The sequence below is a fragment of the Neoarius graeffei genome, chromosome 13 (assembly GCF_027579695.1).
Source record: "Neoarius graeffei isolate fNeoGra1 chromosome 13, fNeoGra1.pri, whole genome shotgun sequence".
NCBI lineage: Eukaryota > Metazoa > Chordata > Actinopteri > Siluriformes > Ariidae > Neoarius > Neoarius graeffei.
The window spans coordinates 71,638,581-71,659,296 of NC_083581.1; the positions used below are offsets into that span (position 1 = coordinate 71,638,581).

The 20,716-nt window shown below is 42.5% G+C and overlaps 1 protein-coding gene across 4 annotated transcripts in view; it reads left to right on the plus strand.

The window, feature by feature from the left end:
• The window catches only part of arhgef25a (Rho guanine nucleotide exchange factor (GEF) 25a), a 301,768-nt gene that overhangs the window by 274,103 nt on the left and 6,949 nt on the right, over positions 1-20,716 (plus strand). For 3 of the 4 annotated variants that reach the window (XM_060938474.1, XM_060938475.1, XM_060938477.1), the window contains 3 exons: positions 342-522; positions 6,255-6,472; positions 11,649-11,810. In XM_060938474.1, coding sequence (XP_060794457.1) covers positions 342-522; positions 6,255-6,472; positions 11,649-11,810 — 561 coding nt within the window. The remainder of the gene's footprint in view (positions 1-341; positions 523-6,254; positions 6,473-11,648; positions 11,811-20,716) is intronic. The other variant, XM_060938478.1, reaches the window with a different exon arrangement.

The window sequence follows — 20,716 nt, forward strand, 5'->3', positions numbered from 1 at the left end:
TTATAAAATCGAAAGGCCGTCTAGCTTTAAATATCAGTTGGGAAACCACAGGCTTTCTATTTCCATTGAGGATAAAAGCCTTAATAGTGTAATTTTATATATTTTTTAAAGTAAGTGCCCCTGAGTTTATGCTTTGACATGTCGCAATTATGACATCATTTCCTACTCTTAATGATTTGAGCTAATTGACAGTTTTCAGATGATTCCACAATCATAAGATAAACTGAAACTGTATCATAGTTACTCTTATATACCACAATAAGAGTCAGTTTTCATAAAGAGTCATTGCTGTTCTCCTCCCAATCCTGTTGAGATGTGTTTTGGTCTGCTGTCTGTCTCAGATGAGCTGTCTGGGTGTGGAGGCGTGTGTAGACGGTGATCCAACCCGCTTTGCGCTGATGTCCCGTGGTGCTGACGGCAACACCGTGTGCTTCGTCCTGCAGTCTTCCTCAGTGGACATCAGCAGGTCCTGGGTGAACGACGTGAACCAGATCCTGGAGACACAACGCAATTTCCTCAACGGTGAGCCACCATCATCATCACCTCCACCATCTTTAGAAGCAACAGAGCACAGGAACACATCTTGAGAATTAGATTAAAGTATCATAGCATTACATTAGAGGCATTTAGCAGGCGCTCTTATCCAGGGCGATGTATAATGAGTGCAAATACATACCCAGGGCCTAGGGAGCAGTCGGAGGTTAAGTGCATTGCTCAAGGGCACTTCAGATGTGGATTTTCCTGCTGGTCCAGGGAATCGAACCAGCGACCCTTTGGGCCCAAGGCTGCCTCTCTAACCTTTAGGTCATGGCTGCCCCATGGTCTTTTTTGGTCTATTTTATTATACTTAAATCATTATTCAGGATTGGATAGAAAAATTATAAAAACACACACACACACGTTTGTCTCACTATCCTTGTGAGGACCTTCCATTGATATAATTATTATTGCAGTTAATTAATGCTGTGCCTGCACCTAACCCTAACCCTAACCTCAGTAATGAAAAATAAACTTTTTGGTGCTTTTATTATAATTATTTTTTAAATTTTTTGTTTAAAAACATACAACAACAGCAATTTCTTTGTGGGGGCCATCCAAATGTCCCCACAAGGTCGAAACTGTCAGATGTTACTATCTTTGTGGGGACATTTGGTCCTCAGTAGTCAGGGGCTTAGTCAGGATTGGGAAGGTTGGGAATGTTTTCTGAAAGCAGGGAGTGTAACTTGGTCACAACCCAGAGGTTGCAAATTTTGAAAATTTCATCTTTGTTGGTGCAATCTGGTGACTTCTGGAGCTGCAATTGAGCCTTAAAAAGAAATGAAAGAAAGTATTCATTTTAAGTGTGAATTATATTTCATAAGGCATTTAACACAAATTTTATTTACTAACTTAATAAAATGTTTTAACAAAGTTTAACAACTTTACAAATCACTGTAATTATCAATAAAATCTTCTACAAATTCCTGCAATAAAAGCAGAAGCCTTGAATTATTATTTCTAGTGCACTTAAGACAAAAAACAAAATACAAATTGCTGCAATCGAGTCCTTTTACACAGAATACATCTTTGCTATAAACATCAAAGATAACAAATGAGATTCAGCCGACTCTGAAGATTAATATTATGAAATATTATAAATAAACTGAGAATAATAGATATCTTTTAATAAGTTTTGATTTTACGAAATCTACATAATGCAAATGTTACATCACAAAATGTTAGGAATCATTTTGATTCTGTTCAAAAGTGCAATAAACAGGAGTTAAAAACTAAGTGAAATTAAGTTACAGATAAGTGAAATTAGGTGGCACGGTGGTGTAGTGGTTAGCGCTGTCGCCTCACAGCAAGAAGGTCCTGGGTTTGAGCCCCGGGGCCGGCGAGGGCCTTTCTGTGCGGAGTTTGCATGTTCTCCCCGTGTCCGCGTGGGTTTCCTCCGGGTGCTCCGGTTTCCCCCACAGTCCAAAGACATGCAGGTTAGGTTAACTGGTGACTCTAAATTGAGCGTAGGTGTGAATGTGAGTGTGAATGGTTGTCTGTGTCTATGTGTCAGCCCTGTGATGACCTGGCGACTTGTCCAGGGTGTACCCCGCCTTTCGCCCGTAGTCAGCTGGGATAGGCTCCAGCTTGCCTGCGACCCTGTAGAAGGATAAAGCGGCTAGAGATAATGAGATGATGAATGAGATAAGTGAAATTAAGTTCCTGCAGTTACTTGAAATGTAAATCCTGTAAACAATACAAACAAATTAAATAATAATGGTAGTTTATGAAAGTACTATTTAAGATAATGTAAATCTTGGTGAAAGAGAAACCAATCGAAATAGAAAGAGTAAAAGTGATTTTCATGCCGTTACCATGGGAACAGTCTTTTATGAATGCGGAAGTGGGCTCTCAGAGTGCCGAGTTTGGTGTGACTGAGGAAGGGGACAAGTTTTATGTTTTATCTAATTTAGGTCATTTAAAGACTATAATATTTTTTGTCAGTGGGCACATAGGAAAGTGTAAAGTATAAAGTTTCGGTCAATACGGTTATCAGGCTTGTATGATAAAAACTCACAAAGATATTTATCTAAATACATGACCTGTTCATTCTAAACCTGCCAAGCTTCGCCGGCGAAGCTCTCAAAACTCGTAGTATTTTGCTTCCATTCAAGCTTCATTTCGAAGTCTGACCAGTAAGAACGCTGCATTTTTGGTGGTAAATTTGATTTTCTTGATTTAAAGGGGAACTGAAGTCATTTTTAAACTTGCTTTATTTCTTAATTAACGTGTTATTCAATTACGTTTTCGGTTTTAGTAACCTTATATCGTGACTCGTATTGGCAACTAATTGCAATTAAATATTATACTTATCGGCCTATTCGGTTTTTAGCCATGTTGAATTTAGTTTGTTTAGTCCACGGCAGGCATCGCTTATCCGAACGATCTTCACGAGACTTGTGCGAGACTTCGAAACGTGAAGCGTCAGCCAGGTGTCAGTGCCGCCATTTTGAAAACTGTTTTCCAAACGAAATATTGCACAAAAACGAGTTTAAATGACGATTACTGCCTGCTTTTTTCAAACTTTCCTGATTGCTATCAAAACAAACAAAACTTCCGGCTTGATTACGTCAGCATTCGAAAGCGCGTCTTTTGACAACATTGGCAGATGTTGGTCGCTTTGATTTCCGCTGTACGTTTTACTTCCGTCCTACGATGTCTCGCACAGGTGTCAACGAATTGCATTTACGGCCATTGCTTTGACATATGGACTGATACAGTGGGGCAAAAAAGTATTTAGTCAGTCACCAATTGTGCAAGTTCTCCCACTTAAAAAGATGAGAGAGGCCTGTAATTTTCATCATAGGTACACTTCAACTATGAGAGACAGAATGGGGGGAAAGAATCCAGGAAATCACATTGTAGGATTTTTAATGAATTAATTGGTAAATTCCTCGGTAAAATAAGTATTTGGTCACCTACAAACAAGCAAGATTTCTGGCTCTCACAGACCTGTAACTTCTTCTTTAAGAGGCTCCTTACCTCCATACTCGTTACCTGTATTAATGGCACCTGTTTGAACTCGTTATCAGTATAAAAGACACCTGTCCACAACCTCAAACAGTCACACTCCAAACTCCACTATGGCCAAGACCAAAGAGCTGTCAAAGGACACCAGAAACAAAATTGTAGACCTGCACCAGGCTGGGAAGACTGAATCTGCAATAGGTAAGCAGCTTGGTGTGAAGAAATCAACTGTGGGAGCAATTATTAGAAAATGGAAGACATACAAGACCACTGATAATCTCCCTCGATCTGGGGCTCCACGCAAGATCTCACCCCGTGGGGTCAAAATGATCACAAGAACGGTGAGCAAAAATCCCAGAACCACACGGGGGGACCTAGTGAATGACCTGCAGAGAGCTGGGACCAAAGTAACAAAGGCTACCATCAGTAACACACTACGCCGCCAGGGACTCAAATCCTGCAGTGCCAGACGTGTCCCCCTGCTTAAGCCAGTACATGTCCAGGCCCATCTGAAGTTTGCTAGAGAGCATTTGGATGATCCAGAAGAGGATTGGGAGAATGTCATATGGTCAGATGAAACCAAAATAGAACTTTTTGGTAAAAACTCAACTTGTCGTGTTTGGAGGAGAAAGAATAGTGAGTTGCATCCAAAGAACACCATACCTACTGTGAAGCATGGGGGTGGAAACATCATGCTTTGGGGCTGTTTTTCTGCAAAGGGACCAGGACGACTGATCCGTGTAAAGGAAAGAATGAATGGGGCCATGTATCGTGAGATTTTGAGTGAAAACCTCCTTCCATCAGCAAGGGCATTGAAGATGAAACGTGGCTGGGTCTTTCAGCATGACAATGATCCCAAACACACCGCCCGGGCAACGAAGGAGTGGCTTCGTAAGAAGCATTTCAAGGTCCTGGAATGGCCGAGCCAGTCTCCAGATCTCAACCCCATAGAAAATCTTTGGAGGGAGTTGAAAGTCCGTGTTGCCCAGCGACAGCCCCAAAACATCACTGCTCTAGAGGAGATCTGCATGGAGAAATGGGCCAAAATACCAGCAACAGTGTGTGAAAACCTTGTGAAGACTTACAGAAAACGTTTGACCCCTGTCATTGCCAACAAAGGGTACATAACAAAGTATTGAGATGAACTTTTGTTATTGACCAAATACTTATTTTCCACCATAATTTGCAAATAAATTCTTTAAAAATCAGACAATGTGATTTTCTGGATTTTTTTTTCTCATTCTGTTTCTCATAGTTGAGGTATACCTATGATGAAAATTACAGGCCTCTCTCATCTTTTTAAGTGGGAGAACTTGCACAATTGGTGACTGACTAAATACTTTTTTGCCCCACTGTATATTACAGAGCATATTTCAAACACTCATAACTTGCTATAGCAGCGACAAAATAGCGACCAAAAATGCATTCCGATATTTAATAAAATGAGATAAATAGAATTTTGATAAGAAAAATTGCCTCCAGTTCTCCTTTAGCTTCCATATATGGAAAGCACACACACTGGGCACGCCCCAGAAACCCACTGACCGTCGACAAAAATGTCTACAGAAATGCACGAACTTCACAAAACAACAAAATTTCGGTTAGCATAGGTTAGTATAAAATTTATAGGGCCTGTTTGGGGATTTATGACCGTGTTTTTTTAAGAATTGGCCATGTAAAACATGGATGCACGGCTCGCTAGCTAAGCCTATGTCAGTAGTATATAAAAACAGAGACAGATAAATATTCTACACTCAGTCTGAAATCCATCCATCCATTATCTGTAGCCGCTTATCCTGTGCAGGGTCATGGGAAAGCTGGAGCCTATCCCAGCTGACTATGGGCGAGAGGCAGGGTTCACCCTGGACAAGTCGCCAGGTCATCACAGGGCTGACACATAAAGACAAACAACCATTCACACTCACGGTCAATTTAGAGCCACCAATTAGCCTAACCTGCATGTCTTTGAGGGAAACCGGAGCACCCAGAGGAAACCCACACAGACATGGGGAGAACATGCAAACTCCACACAGAAAGGCCCCCGTCAGCCACTGGGCTCGAACCCAGAACTTTCTTGCTGTGAGGTGACAGTGCTAACCACTACACCACCCGTCTGAAATCTAACCACAAAGAAATAGTTTTACACTTTCACAGCTTTTACTGTATCTAAAACTCCTCTTGATTTCGTCAGGGCTTTCTTTCTTACTCGGGCAAGTTTTTTTTTTTTTTAGTTTTGCTAAATAGTCAAGACATTCTGGTTCTTACAATTCACCAAAACAAATACGTGCACTCACACACTCATACACACACACACACACTAGGAATGTAAGCGAATACATTGTTCGGAGTGAACAGATGATGTGTTCTAAACAGATACAAACACAGATATAAACAGAATGTGCTCTATTCTTCTTCGTCATTGTCTTCTTTTTGTTTTGTTTTTTTTGAAAGCTTACCAGAAAGTTGCACATCTGTTTGAGACTATTTATGCCACGGGACGCAACGAAAATGTCGTACATGTAGGGTGGGGGGGGTTTACTTTTAAATGGGTCAAACCTACACTTCAAATAAACAGTACATTTAATGTGTGGTGCTGCACAATACATTTACGTTCATCTTTAGTAACTGCTTGATCAGATCGCGTTGGTTTAAATAAGGCTACTGGTTTGTTTCAGGAAATAGGCGCCTGTTTAGATCATGCCACCTTGAGGTTTGCAGTATAAATAAGGGTGTTGTGTTTTGTTGCTTAGCCCTGCAGTCTCCCATCGAGTACCAGCGAAGGGAGAGTAAAAGTAACAGCCTGGGCCGCACCATGAGACCTCCAGTGTGTGCAGCATCTGGCCTGAGGCCTCACTCCTCAGCCTCCATGGACAGACAGAGAGCGCCCTGTCTGCGTGCTTACAACACGTCCCTGCCCTCCCTCTACCTGTCCAGCCAGGGTCCCGCTGACACATCTGCACAGCTGGAGGTACAGTCCCTCATTAACATACACGCTTGAGATGAACTCTGGTTTCTCACGCACACAGGAAGACATTAATCTGTGACCTTTCATTTCACATTTGCATATCATTACCGTGCACATATTGGAACATCTGTGTTCAAGGAGAACTGAAGTCGTTTTTAAACTTGCTTTATTTCTTAATCAACGTGTTATTCAATTGTTTTCAGTTTTAGTAACCTTATATCGTGACTCATATTGGCAACTGGAGCGGTTCAGTATTGGTGGGTGGAGCACAGAGGACGGCAGGACAGAGATCAGGTTCAAAATAACGTTTATTACCAGACTTTTCAGCTTAACAATTCTACACTCGAATAGACACACACGACTGGCGTCTTGTTCAGGGATGAGCTCCTCTGCTCTCTGCTCTCCCTCCCTAAATAGGGCGCAGTCACTGGGAAGACACACACAAACACAGGTTAATTGGAGTCAGGTGTAGTGATTCTGCCACTTACCTTCCCTGACTCCGCCCTCCTGTCACAGACCAGCGCTTGACCACGCCCCCGGTGCCACAGCAACTAATTGCAATTAAATATTATCAGTCTATTCGGTTTTTAGCCGTGTTGAATTTAGCTCATTTGGTCCATGTCAGGTGTCGCTTATCCGCGCGATCTTCACGAGACTTGTGCGAGACTTCGAAGCGTGAAGTGTCAGCCAGGTGTCAGTGCCGCCATTTTGAAAACTGTTTTCCAAACAAAATATTGCACAAAAAGGAGTTTAAATGACGATTACTGCCTACTTTTTTCAAATTTTCCTGATTGCTATCAAAGCAAACAAAACTTCCGGCTTGATTACATCAGCATCCGAAAGAGGGCGCGCGCGTCTTTTGACAACGTTGGCAGATGTTGGACACTTTGATTTCCGCTGTACGTTTTACTTCCGTCCTACGATGTCTTGTACAGGTCTCAACGAATCTCGTTTACGGCCATTGCTTTGACATATGGACTGATATATTACAGAGCATATTTCAAACAGGGGCGGCACGGTGATGTAGTGGTTAGCGCTGTCGCCTCACAGCAAGAAGCAGTGGCGTGCACAGATAGACACGAGGTGGTGCTCAAGCACCTGCCCCTCTACCCTCTGTCCAAAAAAGTGCCCTTTTGAATTTTTTTTTACAGTTTACTGAGGCCAATGTCGACATGATCTTTTAGAAAAGCCGTGGCATTAAAAGCGTGTGTGAAAATAATGTCCTGATGTGTGCCCCCTCCGCACACACACCAGACCTCTGTCTTTCTTGCTCTGTCACGTGAACAAGCGTGCAGTGCATTCAATGTGAGGTTGCAGCAGCATAGCGTCCTGGAAGCCACGGCCTTGTCGTAGCGCAGACAACACATCGGGCAGTCAGTCAGCTCTTCCCCTGCCCCACCAGCCAGGTAACACATGAATCGAGTGAAAATGTATTGTTTGCCCTCTAAGCCCAAGCTGTAATTACTTTGTCATGAAGTAGCCCGTCGCATACAGAAACAACTGCACATAAGTATTATATTTTTTGCTAGACGATTTTCAGATTTAGGAAAACAAAAATTTATTTTTCTATTTTGTTCAACTAGAGATTCCTGGCAAAGTCAAAAAGCCTTGATGTAATAAATTAACATTAAGTGGTTGTTTTACACCTTTAAAAACTAAAATGGGTCAGTGGCGACCCGAACACAAGAGGAGGGTTAAATCTCAGACTTTTATAATAAGGTGTTCCACATGTGCAAAAAAGTGCCCTTTTTCCCCCCAGAGCACTTGCCCCCCAAAATGTCTGTGCACGCCACTGGCAAGAAGGTCCGGGTTCGAGCCCCGTGGCCGGCGAGGGCCTTTCTGTGCGGAGTTTGCATGTTCTCCCCGTGTCCGCGTGGGTTTCCTCCGGGTGCTCCGGTTTCCCCCACAGTCCAAAGACATGCAGGTTAGGTTAACTGGTGACTCTAAATTGACTGTAGGTGTGAATGTGAGTGTGAATGGCTGTCTGTGTCTATTGCTTTGTTCACATATATACCGGTACGATAGTGGTATAACTGTATCAATACAAAGTATACCGGTACAGTTTAGTGCATCTGTCCACACTAGCGAGAAATGTTTGCGGTTTTCTTTCACGGTAGTTGAAATGCGCATGCGCGAAATGTTTCCGTGGTTACCGAGTAACTTCCTTCTGAGAATATGGCGGATGAAACAACATGTGTGTGCTTTTTGTTGTCAATGTACAGTCTGTATTTCTGGTGGTCATTTATTCAGTCGAATCGTATAAAACGCGCGAGGCAGTTGAGAAAGAAACAAATCTCCGTTCTTCACTATTTTATTCAGCGAAGACATCGATTGAGGTGTGTGACTTTGCGCATGCGCATTATATTTGTATCGATACAGAACCGCTTCATCTGTCCACACTACAGTGAAGCGCTACAGTACCGATACTGTACCGGTACGAAACCCATACATTTGTGGGTTTCGTACCGATACAGTTATACCGCTACAGTACCGGTATAGTTGCTAGTGTGGACAGGTGTTGCGGTACGAAAGTAGTATCGTATCGGTACAAAATCCCTAGTGTGGACAGGGTATATGTGTCAGCCCTGTGATGACCTGGCGACTTGTCCAGGGTGTACCCCGCCTTTCGCCCGTAGTCAGCTGGGATAGGCTCCAGCTTGCCTGCGACCCTGTAGAACAGGATAAAGCGGCTAGAGGAGATGAGATGTCCCAATACAGCAACATTTATTCATCTTCAGGAACCACTTTATCCTCTTCAGGTTTGCGGTAAATCCCGAGCCTATCCCAGCAACATGAGCTCAGAAGCCTTATGCCCCAGTCTCACAACACCAATAACTGTAACTCCAACTCTGACTATACGTCTGCCTGAGTTTAGTTCCAGTCTGGAGCAGAAACACCACAACTATAATCCCGACTATAATATCGCTTGCTCCTGACACTCAGGGAAATAAACGCATGCAACTTAGGAATAGTCGTGGAAGTTTTTTCCAAGTAGTAGCACATTATTCCGGGTCATACCGAACCCCTGACTGCTCCCCGGGGGCTCTGGTGTGGCTGCCCACTGCTCTGTGTGTGTGCGTGTGTTCACTGCTTCAGATGGGTTAAATGCAGAGGATAAATTTCACTGTGCTTGAAGTGTGCGTGTGACAAATACTGTACAGCTTGGGCTTCAAAACAACCCATGAACACACTCCGGTGGTTGATATAATACGGATAGGTCACGGATTACGGAAATATAATTTTAAAAAAAGGATACAAAATATGGAGTGGTTACCGATTTCATACGGATGATGCATCACAGATAAAATACTAAGAAGTCTAAAACAATTAAAGCTTAAATGTGGTCATGGTGATATATGTTTATTTCTGTAATATCTCACAAAATATCAGGCCGTTCTGTGGCTGGGAAGTTATTTAATTTGAGCGGATTAAAGCAAACAATGTGCATGAACTCACTCGTTTCACGCAGTCAAGCAGACAGAGGAAGTCCGTGTGCGCATGCGCAGGTTTACCTTCTTCTTCTTCTGGGTTTTACTGTACAGCAGCTGGCATCCACAGTGTTGCATTACTGCCATCTACAGGTTTACCTTTGAGCGTGCACTGACAGTTCCATCATTCTGTCGCTAAACGAACAGCTGATCACACCGAGGTGCTCGCTGAGCGCCGATATTTATTAGCTTGGTCCTGCGTTTCAGTTCTTTTGTATAACATAACGTCTTTTCTTCTCGCTTTCTTTCCGTTACTGTAGTCAGTCTTTCACGTTTCATTCGCACACTCACGTCCTCCATTTTTCTCTCCTGTTTCAAATTTGTATCCCACAATGCCTTGCACGAACGGGGAAAGCCCACCACATGATGCATGATGTAGTGTCTTGAATTGGGTCATGGTGAAGCAGGAAAAAATAGCGGAGAATTTAGGGCCATGTGGCCTTAAATTCATTAATTGTTCTGTTTGTTAAAAAAAGCTAATAAAATTGGAAGTCTGTGATTCAAATTCAGTAGCTTTCGGTCCACTGAACAAAAATAATGGGGTGTCGGGAAAATTCTTTTCATGACCTACGCTTGAAAAATCTGAAAGGCAGTGTAGCTTTCAATTTTTGGACTGCCAAAATTCATTATGAAAATCTCTTGCGTGCAATGTTCACTTTATTGATTTACTATTGATATTTCACAGAAAATAATCACATATCTGTGCATAAAAGATCCGTGCTTTGTATTATATATTTTTTTAATTTTCCGTGAATACGTATTCCATGACGTTATGACGCAACAAGGATGTACAAAAATGTCCAGGAAAAAATAGCACGTGCTCAGACAACGTCACATGTAAACAATTACCTGATTGGTCAGATGTTTTATCGGATCAGGTCCAGGCCTGGAAAAATTGCTCTAGAAGCAATCTCAGCAATACGGATAAACCCAGGTCTGGGCTATAGGTGTCGTTGTTGGTCTGGTGTGAGCATCAACCACATAAAGTGCAGGGGACCCATTTATTTATAGTTATCATTATAATTATAGTTATTGTTATTGGTATTGTGGGGCCAGGCCTTTAGGGACATATCCATCACAACATCCTGAGGCAATTTAGTGTCGCCAGTCCACCAACCAGTGTGTTTTTGGGAGGTGGGAAGAAGCCAGAGAACCTTGAGGAATCCCACACAGCCATGAGGAGAACATCGACAACCACACGCAAACAGTAACCCGAGCTCAGGATCAAACCCCAGAGCTGTGACCCACAAATTCTTCCTTCTGAACTCAATAAACTTTTTGTTTTGTTTTGTTTCTTTTCTCATTATGGGAAAAATCTTCTTTCTTGGTAATCACTCATACACTCCAGATGCAGTGCACTAAACTGAAAAAAGGCAAAACTATTTCTTTAACACTTCATTTTACGGTACTCTACTCCCAGAACAAAGTACAGGGAACAGATCCAATGAACACACGTACACACTGTTAGACAATATTTGAGAACAAACTCAAACATGTCCAGCCTGTAGAACTGGAATTATGAAGCTCTTATTGGCTGAGACATACCGTACAGTAAGAACACGTTGGAACAAAACCACCGCTTTAATCTAATCAAAACCTCAGGAATCCGATGCTTTCAGGACCAATCTGGGAAATATATGCTGATTTGTGTGTGTGTGTGTGTGTGTATATTTGTGTTATTGTTTTTACAGTTAACTCAGCGATGCAAGCTGGAGTCGCAGCTGGAGACCCAAACAGTTTCTCCAACCCATGTTCAGCTGGCATTCAGTGAGGAGCCTCATTTCTCGCATGCTGTCCAGTCCTGCCAGACAGTGTCCAACGGCGTTTATCCCGCCAGCACACAAGGCTCACAGGTGCACACGCTGTCATTCGCACATGTTCACAACGTGGCTGTAAGACATGGGTGACCAATCATATCCACAGAAGGGCTGATGTGGCTGCAGGTTTCCATTCCAACCAAACAGCAGCCGCTCTCGTTTCAGGAGATTATTCCTCCTGTTAAATCAGTTCATCTTGACCTTGTGATTATTGTTTGGTTGGAATTAAACCTGCAGCGATATTGGAAACTTGCAGTGAAGTCTGGATAACTCTGCTTTAAAAGAAGCTTCAATGCTGCCCCTTCTGGAAGCCAGAAGAAGCACAACAGGAGGGTTGGAGAGTGGAGTGGAGGTCGATTTATTAAATGTTTAATTTAAGAATAGATGTCATAATGGCGGCACGGTGGTGTAGTGGTTAGCGCTGTCGCCTCACAGCCAGAAGGTCCGGGTTCGAGCCCCGGGGCCGGCGAGGGCCTTTCTGTGCGGAGTTTGCATGTTCTCCCCGTGTCCACGTGGGTTTCCTCCGGGTGCTCCGGTTTCCCCCACAGTCCAAAGACATGCAGGTTAGGTTAACTGGTGACTCTAAATTGAGCGTAGGTGTGAATGTGAGTGTGAATGGTTGTCTGTGTCTATGAGTCAGCCCTGTGATGACCTGGCGACTTGTCCAGGGTGTACCCCGCCTTTCGCCCGTAGTCAGCTGGGATAGGCTCCAGCTTGCCTGCGACCCTGTAGAACAGGATAAAGCGGCTAGAGATAATGAGATGAGATGTCATAATTAAATAATATTATTCTATCCACATTTACTGGATATGAGCAGACTGATTGACTACTCTACTACTAGGATATCAGCTCATATACCATGAGTAGAGAAAAACAAAATGGCGGAGCATGTTGCTGAACCAACCATTATTATTATTATTATTATTATCATCACATTTTTTACAAATTGTTCCTGTCATTTCGCCAGTTTGTTTACCTTCTAAGCGGTAATGGTTTTGTCAGACGTTTTGTATAAAGTTTTTATTTACCGAATTTGCAAAAAATAAATATAAAAATGCTCTGTTTCTCAAAAATCCAGTGAATGTGGATAAAATAAAACAGTTATTCCACTCAATCTTGTCGTACATGGCTTATAGCCGATAAGGCGCGTAGCACCGAGTCGGCTATCAGCTCATGTACGACTCAATTTCGTGGAATAACTATTAAATATCTATAAAGCATGCCATGAATTGAATATGCATCCAATTTAAAGTGATGCAGTTTATTGACCTGATTGGTTCCACTTTCAGAAAATAAAGTACATTTTGGCACCTTTCGCGGTACAACGGCTTGTCACTGGGACAGTACCCTCTATGCAGTGTTGTAGTCGAGTCACGAAGCCTCGAGTCCGAGTCCAGTCTCGAGTCTCCAGTGTTCAAGTCCGAGTTATTAAAGTAAATTTTGAGTCGAGTCTGAGTCGAGTCCACTATTGATCCGAGTCGAGTCCAACACAAGCCCCGCCCACTATCAACAAAGCAAGTAACATGAGAGAGGGTTAACACTAGCTAGTTCATCACTCAGCAAGCAAGCCCCACCCACAATCAACAGAGCAATGAACATAGCGTGTCACTTCCTTCTCTGGGTGGAGCTTACCAAATGACGATTGAAGTTCGAGGTCGTCACCGTCGTCTCCTCGAAAGTTCTTCTACATATGGAACACATCGCAGTGCATTTTTTCCCACTGCACGAGAAGTCTGTATAAGCAAAGCGGACAATCCTAGCGGCGTCTCTCCAGGCATTTTAGCGCCGTGAACGTTAGTTTGTTCCTGAACATGACGTATGAACAGGTGAATGTGCATTCTCTTGTACGAAATTAGTATAAAAATTAATGTAGATATAAATATAAATATCTTATGCCAAATTATTATGGCATGTTGCAAAAAATAAAGAAAAAATCCGAGTCCCCATCTCCAATTTACGAATCCGAATGCAATTAATGCACGAGTCCGAGTTGAGTCACGAGTCCTTAGAATTAGGGCATGAGTCGGACTCGAGTACTACAAGCCTGCATTTATGGTTCTTATTTGTACCCTTTATATACAGCTTGGGAACATATATGCACCCTTTTGGCCCTAAAAAGGTACATATAGTTACCATGAGGTCCAGTAATGAGCCCTAGGGGGTACATTAGTGTAGATTGTACCTTGGAAAGAGAAATGGACTCCTACTGTACCCCTATTTCTGACAGTGTAGAAGGTTGATTCATTTTCTCTAACAGCAGATCTGACGGTAGTATTACCCTCAAGGTTTATACGTATTAATGCACTCATTCTAATCTGTTATCATTTCCGTAGTAACAAGCAAATACTCCGTGTCAACAGATTTTTTTTTTTAAATGTATGAAATCTTTGGGGCAGCACGGTGGTGTAGTGGTTAGCGCTGTCGCCTCACAGCAAGAAGGTCTGGGTTCAAGCCCCGTGGCTGGCGAGGGCCTTTCTGTGCGGAGTTTGCATGTTCTCCCCGTGTCCGCGTGGGTTTCCTCCGGGTGCTCCGGTTTCCCCCGCAGTCCAAAGACATGCAGGTTAGGTTAACTGGTGACTCTAAATTGACCGTAGGTGTGAATGTGAGTGTGAATGGTTGTCTGTGTCTATGTGTCAGCCCTGTGATGACCTGGCGACTTGTCCAGGGTGTACCCCGCCTTTCGCCCGTAGTCAGCTGGGATAGGCTCCAGCTTGCCTGCGACCCTGTAGAACAGGATAAAGCGGCTAGAGATAATGAGATGAGATGAGATGAAATCTTTGATGCTTTCTATAAGGAGATATTTATTTCACATTTTTGCAAGGAGTCGCCAGTGTTAAAGTGAAGAAGAAAGCAACACAACATTTAGTGAATTGTCACGCAGGCTACGTTAAAATATTAATACCCCCAAAAAAGCATTAGTTCAAACATGTATTTTTATTTTTGTTTAACTGCTTTTCATTTGTTATATTTGGCCCCCACGGCTTTAGCCATCCTTCTCGACATATTTATCCTGAAGTTGAATGTTATCTGAATGTCATACGTTACTTACTTCAAAAGTATCACGGTAGATTTTCTTTTGAAAATATATTTGTTGATTTTGGAAATATTTGCTGCATATTATTTCTTAAACAAAGGCACATCCTATACCTTTTTTTCCATAAAAAAAACATAAGGGCACACAAACTTTTGCACTCAACTGCAAACAGTGAGTGATCCAGTAATTTAAGTGAATACAATCACGATCAAGCAAAAGAACCAAGTGTTGAGACTAGACCAAAACAGGAAGTGAAATCCGTGACACTGTTGCTATGGGAACCAAGTGAGGACGCATATCATAGGTGAGATGATAACACTGATTTTTTTATGAACACACCAACCAAGTGGCAATAGTGGCAATAGTGAATATATCTAGTGCATAACAAGTGTCCCACATCTGTCTCTTTTTCATGGCCTACTCTGGAGTCTGTGTTCTTTTACTCGAGTGGATGTGTGACCCGTAAGTACCGTCTGCTCCTGACTGACAGCTCAACAATAGCTGTATTGGCTTGGATTGTTTATCTTGTTTACTCAGATCTGCAGGCCAAAACAAACAGGAAGGAGAAAGGGAACTGTGAGGTCCTTATCAACCGCCTGATTGTTCTCGTCCCGTGCTGGTGCTGGAGTTAAGTGGTGTTGTGATGGTGGCTGGTGAATAATGAAAACACGCCACATGATGAATTGACTTTTTGGAAACGCGGAGTTCTGGAAGGAATGAGCGGTCATTTAATTTCTCTCTGCTCACTATGTATTTACAGTGGGGCAAAAAAGTATTTAGTCAGCCACCAATTGTGCAAGTTCTCCCACTTAAAAAGATGAGAGAGGCCTGTAATTTTCATCATAGGTACACTTCAACTATGAGAGACAGAATGGGGGGAAAGAATCCAGGAAATCACATTGTAGGATTTTTAATGAATTAATTGGTAAATTCCTCGGTAAAATAAGTATTTGGTCACCTACAAACAAGCAAGATTTCTGGCTCTCACAGACCTGTAACAACTTCTTTAATGCCATGTACACACGTAGCCGGGTATTTTTAAAACCGAACATTCCCCCCCCCCCCCCCCCCCCATTTATAAAAATGTTTTATCCACACCACCTCGTCTTCGAAAAAAATCCCTTCCACACATAACCGAACATCTGCGTTTTCAATCACATTCATAAGCATTCCAAACCTGTAGATGTGTTGGTAGCACCTAATGCAGGTATATACTGTAATTCCATAGACTGAAGCTTTATCCATAGACACAGTGGGCTGGAAAGCCACTCTGCTCAAGTTGTGTGGCTGAATTCCAAATCGCTTTAACTCCCCTATATAAGTGCACTATTTAAGGTTGGAAATAATAGCTCATGCAGCCTAGATAGTGCGCTACATATTGCATGTTGTGTCATTTGTAATTCAGCCTGTAGCATCTTCAAGTGTTGGATTTAACAGTAACTATATCCAATAGCCAATCACAAAGCTATTAAGTTGTCACGTGTCGCTTCAATTGCGACTGCACTCGTCAACAGTCGGGGGATATGTGCGTGCCCTGTCGGGAGTCGGCTCTGAAATGAGTCGGTTCGGTACCGCGTGGATTGCTGTGGTGTGCGGCTAGCTTAAGTCCATGCTTAATCTGGCTTCTGCAGTAAACAAAGGTCGCACGTTTGACGTCAGGGCAGATTTGTTGTCATTTTTTTTGCGCAGATTGTGACATTCTAAAACGCAAAACTCCGGTTATCTCTGTCTACACGAAAAGGCATACACGGAGTTTTCAAAAATCTTCACTTTGCCCGGACTTTTTTTAAATATTCGTTTTTGATGTGTTTTCATGTGGATGACAGGCCAAAACGTAGAAAAATATCTTCGATTTAGCAGATACCCGGCTACGTGTGGACGGGGTCTCAGAGGCTCCTCTGTCCTCCACTCGTTACCTGTATTAATGGCACCTGTTTGAACTCGTTATCAGTATAAAAGACACCTGTCCACAACCTCAAACAGTCACACTCTAAACTCCACTATGGCCAAGACCAAAGAACTGTCAAAGGACACCAAAAACAAAATTGTAGACCTGCACCAGGCTGGGAAGACTGAATCTGCAATAGGTAAGTAGCTTGGTGTGAAGAAATCAACTGTGGGAGCAATTATTAGAAAATGGAAGACATACAAGACCACTGATAATCTCCCTCGATCTGGGGCTCCACGCAAGATCTCTCCCTGTGGGGTCAAAATGATCACAAGAACGGTGAGCAAAAATCCCAGAACCACACGGGGGGACCTAGTGAATGACCTGCAGAGAGCTGGGACCAAAGTAACAAAGGCTACCATCAGTAACACACTACGCCGCCAGGGACTCAAATCCTGCAGTGCCAGACGTGTCCCCCTGCTTAAGCCAGTACATGTCCAGGCCCGTCTGAAGTTTGCTAGAGAGCATTTGGATGATCCAGAAGAGGACTGGGAGAATGTCATATGGTCAGATGAAACCAAAATAGAACTTTTTGGTAAAAACTCAACTTGTCGTGTTTGGAGGAGAAAGAATGCTGAGTTGCATCCAAAGAACACCATACCTACTGTGAAGCATGGGGGTGGAAACATCATGCTTTGGGGTTGTTTTTCTGCAAAGGGACCAGGACGACTGATCCGTGTAAAGGAAAGAATGAATGGGGCCATGTATCGTGAGATTTTGAGTGAAAACCTCCTTCTATCAGCAAAGGCATTGAAGATGAAACGTGGCTGGGTCTTTCAGCATGACAATGATCCCAAACACACCGCCCGGGCAATGAAGGAGTGGCTTCGTAAGAAGCATTTCAAAGTCCTGGAGTAGCCTAGCCAGTCTCCAGATCTCAACCCCATAGAAAATCTTTGGAGGGAGTTGAAAGTCCATGTTGCCCAGCGACAGCCCCAAAACATCACTGCTCTAGAGGAGATCTGCATGGAGGAATGGGCCAAAATACCAGCAACAGTGTGTGAAAACCTTGTGAAGACTTACAGAAAACGTTTGACCTCTGTCATTGCCAACAAAGGGTATATAACAAAGTATTGAGATGAACTTTTGTTATTGACCAAATACTTATTTTCCACCATAATTTGCAAATAAATTCTTTAAAAATCAGACAATGTGATTTTCTGGATTTTTTTTTCTCATTTTGTCTCTCATAGTTGAGGTATACCTATGATGAAAATTACAGGCCTCTCTCATCTTTTTAAGTGGGAGAACTTGCACAATTGGTGACTGACTAAATACTTTTTTGCCCCACTGTATGTGAACCAGTGAGTATTTTCGACGGTAACTTGTGTGGGGATGATAATAGTCACCAGAAAAGGTGCCATAGAAAATAACGGACACTAACTCCGTGAAATTTTCGGATGCTGCTGTATGTTGGAGTTTTGAGGAATTTTGTTCCTTTGAGAACAGCAGTAGCATGAGCGGTAAGGAAAACTGATTCGGAAAACTGATAGGGTAGCTAATCTATATTACTAAAGGAAGGCTGTCTGTCTCTCTGTCTGTTCATCTATGCAAATCAACACAGCTGGATGCACATACGGTAACTCCATACTTTGCACACGGACTGGTGACACCCCAGAGGGGCCCAAGACAACATTTACGATTTTCCAAAACATGGTATTAGTGCTAATCCAAGACATTATTCATTTCCCGTAGGCCAGGGGTTCTTAAAGAAGATACGCAGAACCTTTATTTTTAAATACATTTCTGAGTGGATAGTATATCCATCCTTGACTCTTGTATGCTGCATAAATGGGAATTTTAAAAATATATATTTTTGAGAGTTAAAATCGACCGCAAAGTTGGCATTGGAGCTGCCCCGCTAAGCCAGCCAGCCCTGAGTGCGTGACGTCACAGCGGTAACCGGTGCTATAGACCAAAGCCAGACTCGGCAGGCGAGAGTGGTTGCAATAGCCTCTTGGTTCGGATTTATTGGAGATTCTTCGGATTCCTCAAATAGTAATACATCTGACTGTGATAGTCCTGAAATTGGAGTGTGTGTACATGCTACTGTTATACACATAGAACCGTATCAGTTCGAACCATTGGAAAGTGAATCCGATAGTAACATGTCGGCCACGGAGGCCTCCACCTTACGAAATAAAGCCAGAGAAGAAAGCCGTCTAGAGAATTGGATGGAATTTAACTGACGGTCTCATGTGACTCTCATTAAAACAGGATAGGCGTTATAATTTATGCAACATTCATGTACATGCATGCATTTTCACTGATAAAATGTAAAAGGTTAATTAAATAATCAGATGAACTGAGACAATCACATTCTGAAGCAAATTAAATAATCTTATACCGGTAACTTAAACACACAATACAAGTTATATGTATTAATCTAAATGCAGGTAAACAACGAGTGTTGTTGTTGTTGTTGTGATGAAACCAAATGCAAGTCGTATCTTACCCGTCTGTGTTCTCGCTTCTTGAAGGCCGATCTTGTGGCCAATTGTTTTGAAACAATCTGACTTTTAGTCCTTCGTTCAGTTCTTCCTTCATTCACTTCTCCCACGTAAGGGCAAGATATTGCTGCTGAGGCAAGCGTATTTTTCCCCCCCGCTGGATATGCTTGCCTCAGCAGCAATATCTTGCCCTTACGTGGGAGAAGTGAATGAAGGAAGAACTGAACGAAGGACTAAAAGTCAGATTGTTTCAAAACAATTGGCCACAAGATCGGCCTTCAAGAAGCGAGAACACAGACGGGTAAGATGGATATATATATATATATATATATATATATATATACTGTGTGCACAATTATTAGGCAAGTTGTATTCCTGATGATTAATTTTATCGTTGAACAAATACAGTGCTCTCAGTCAATCCAAATTGTTAATAAACCTAAAACCAGAATGATTAACAAAGGAAAGGGGAGTTTAGGCCTTCTCAGGGGAATATACAAGTGTGCACAATTATTAGGCAACATTTAGTGTGCAGAATTATTATGCAACTAAATGAAAAGCTTAAAGTTTCCCATCTCACTTGTTTATTTTAATTTTCAGTGTAACAAATAAACAACTCAGAATTAACAAATAAACACTTCTAGCATTTCAAAAATATTCAGTGACCAATATAGCCACCCTTCTTTTCAATAACTGCCATGAGCCTTCCATCCAGTCTGTTAGTTTTTTGATTTGTTGACGATCAACTTTTTGTGCAGGAGCAACCACGGCCTCCCAAATGCTATTCAGAGTGGTGTATTGTCTTCCCTCGCTGTAAATCTCATGCTTAAGAAGGGGCCACAAGTACTCAATAGGGTTTAAGTCAGGTGAGGAAGGGGGCCATGTCATTACTTTGTCATCTTTAAGGCCTTTGCGGGCTCGCCAAGCAGTGGAGTACTAGGGTGCATGTGATGGTGCATTGTTCTGCATAACAATCATGGCCTTCTTGAATGATGCAGACTTCTTCCCATACCACTGCTTGAAGAATGTATCTTTTAGAAACTGGCAGTAGGTTTGGGAGTTGATGTTAAGTCCATCTTCAACCTGAAATGGTCAAACTAGCTCATCCTTAATAATAGCAGCCCATGCCATTACCCCTCCACCACCTTGCTGGTGTCTGAGTCAAAGTGCCCTGTGTCCATTAGTTATCCAGCTATGGGCCCATCCATCTGGTCTATCCAGAGTCACTCTCATTTCATCCGTCCATAAAACCTTTGGAAAATCTGTCTTCAGATATTTCTTGGCCCAATCTTGACATTTCAACTTGTGAGTCTTGTTTAGTGGTGGTCGTGTTTCAGCCTTCCTTACCTTGGCCATGTCTCTGAGCACCGAACACCTTGTCCTTCTGGACACTCCAGGTCGGTTGCAGTTCTAGAATATTGTGGCACTGGAGGATAATGGGTTCCTGGTAGCTTCATGTTTAATCCTTCTCAAGTCTTTTGCGGTTAATTTGTGTCTTTTCTTCTCCACA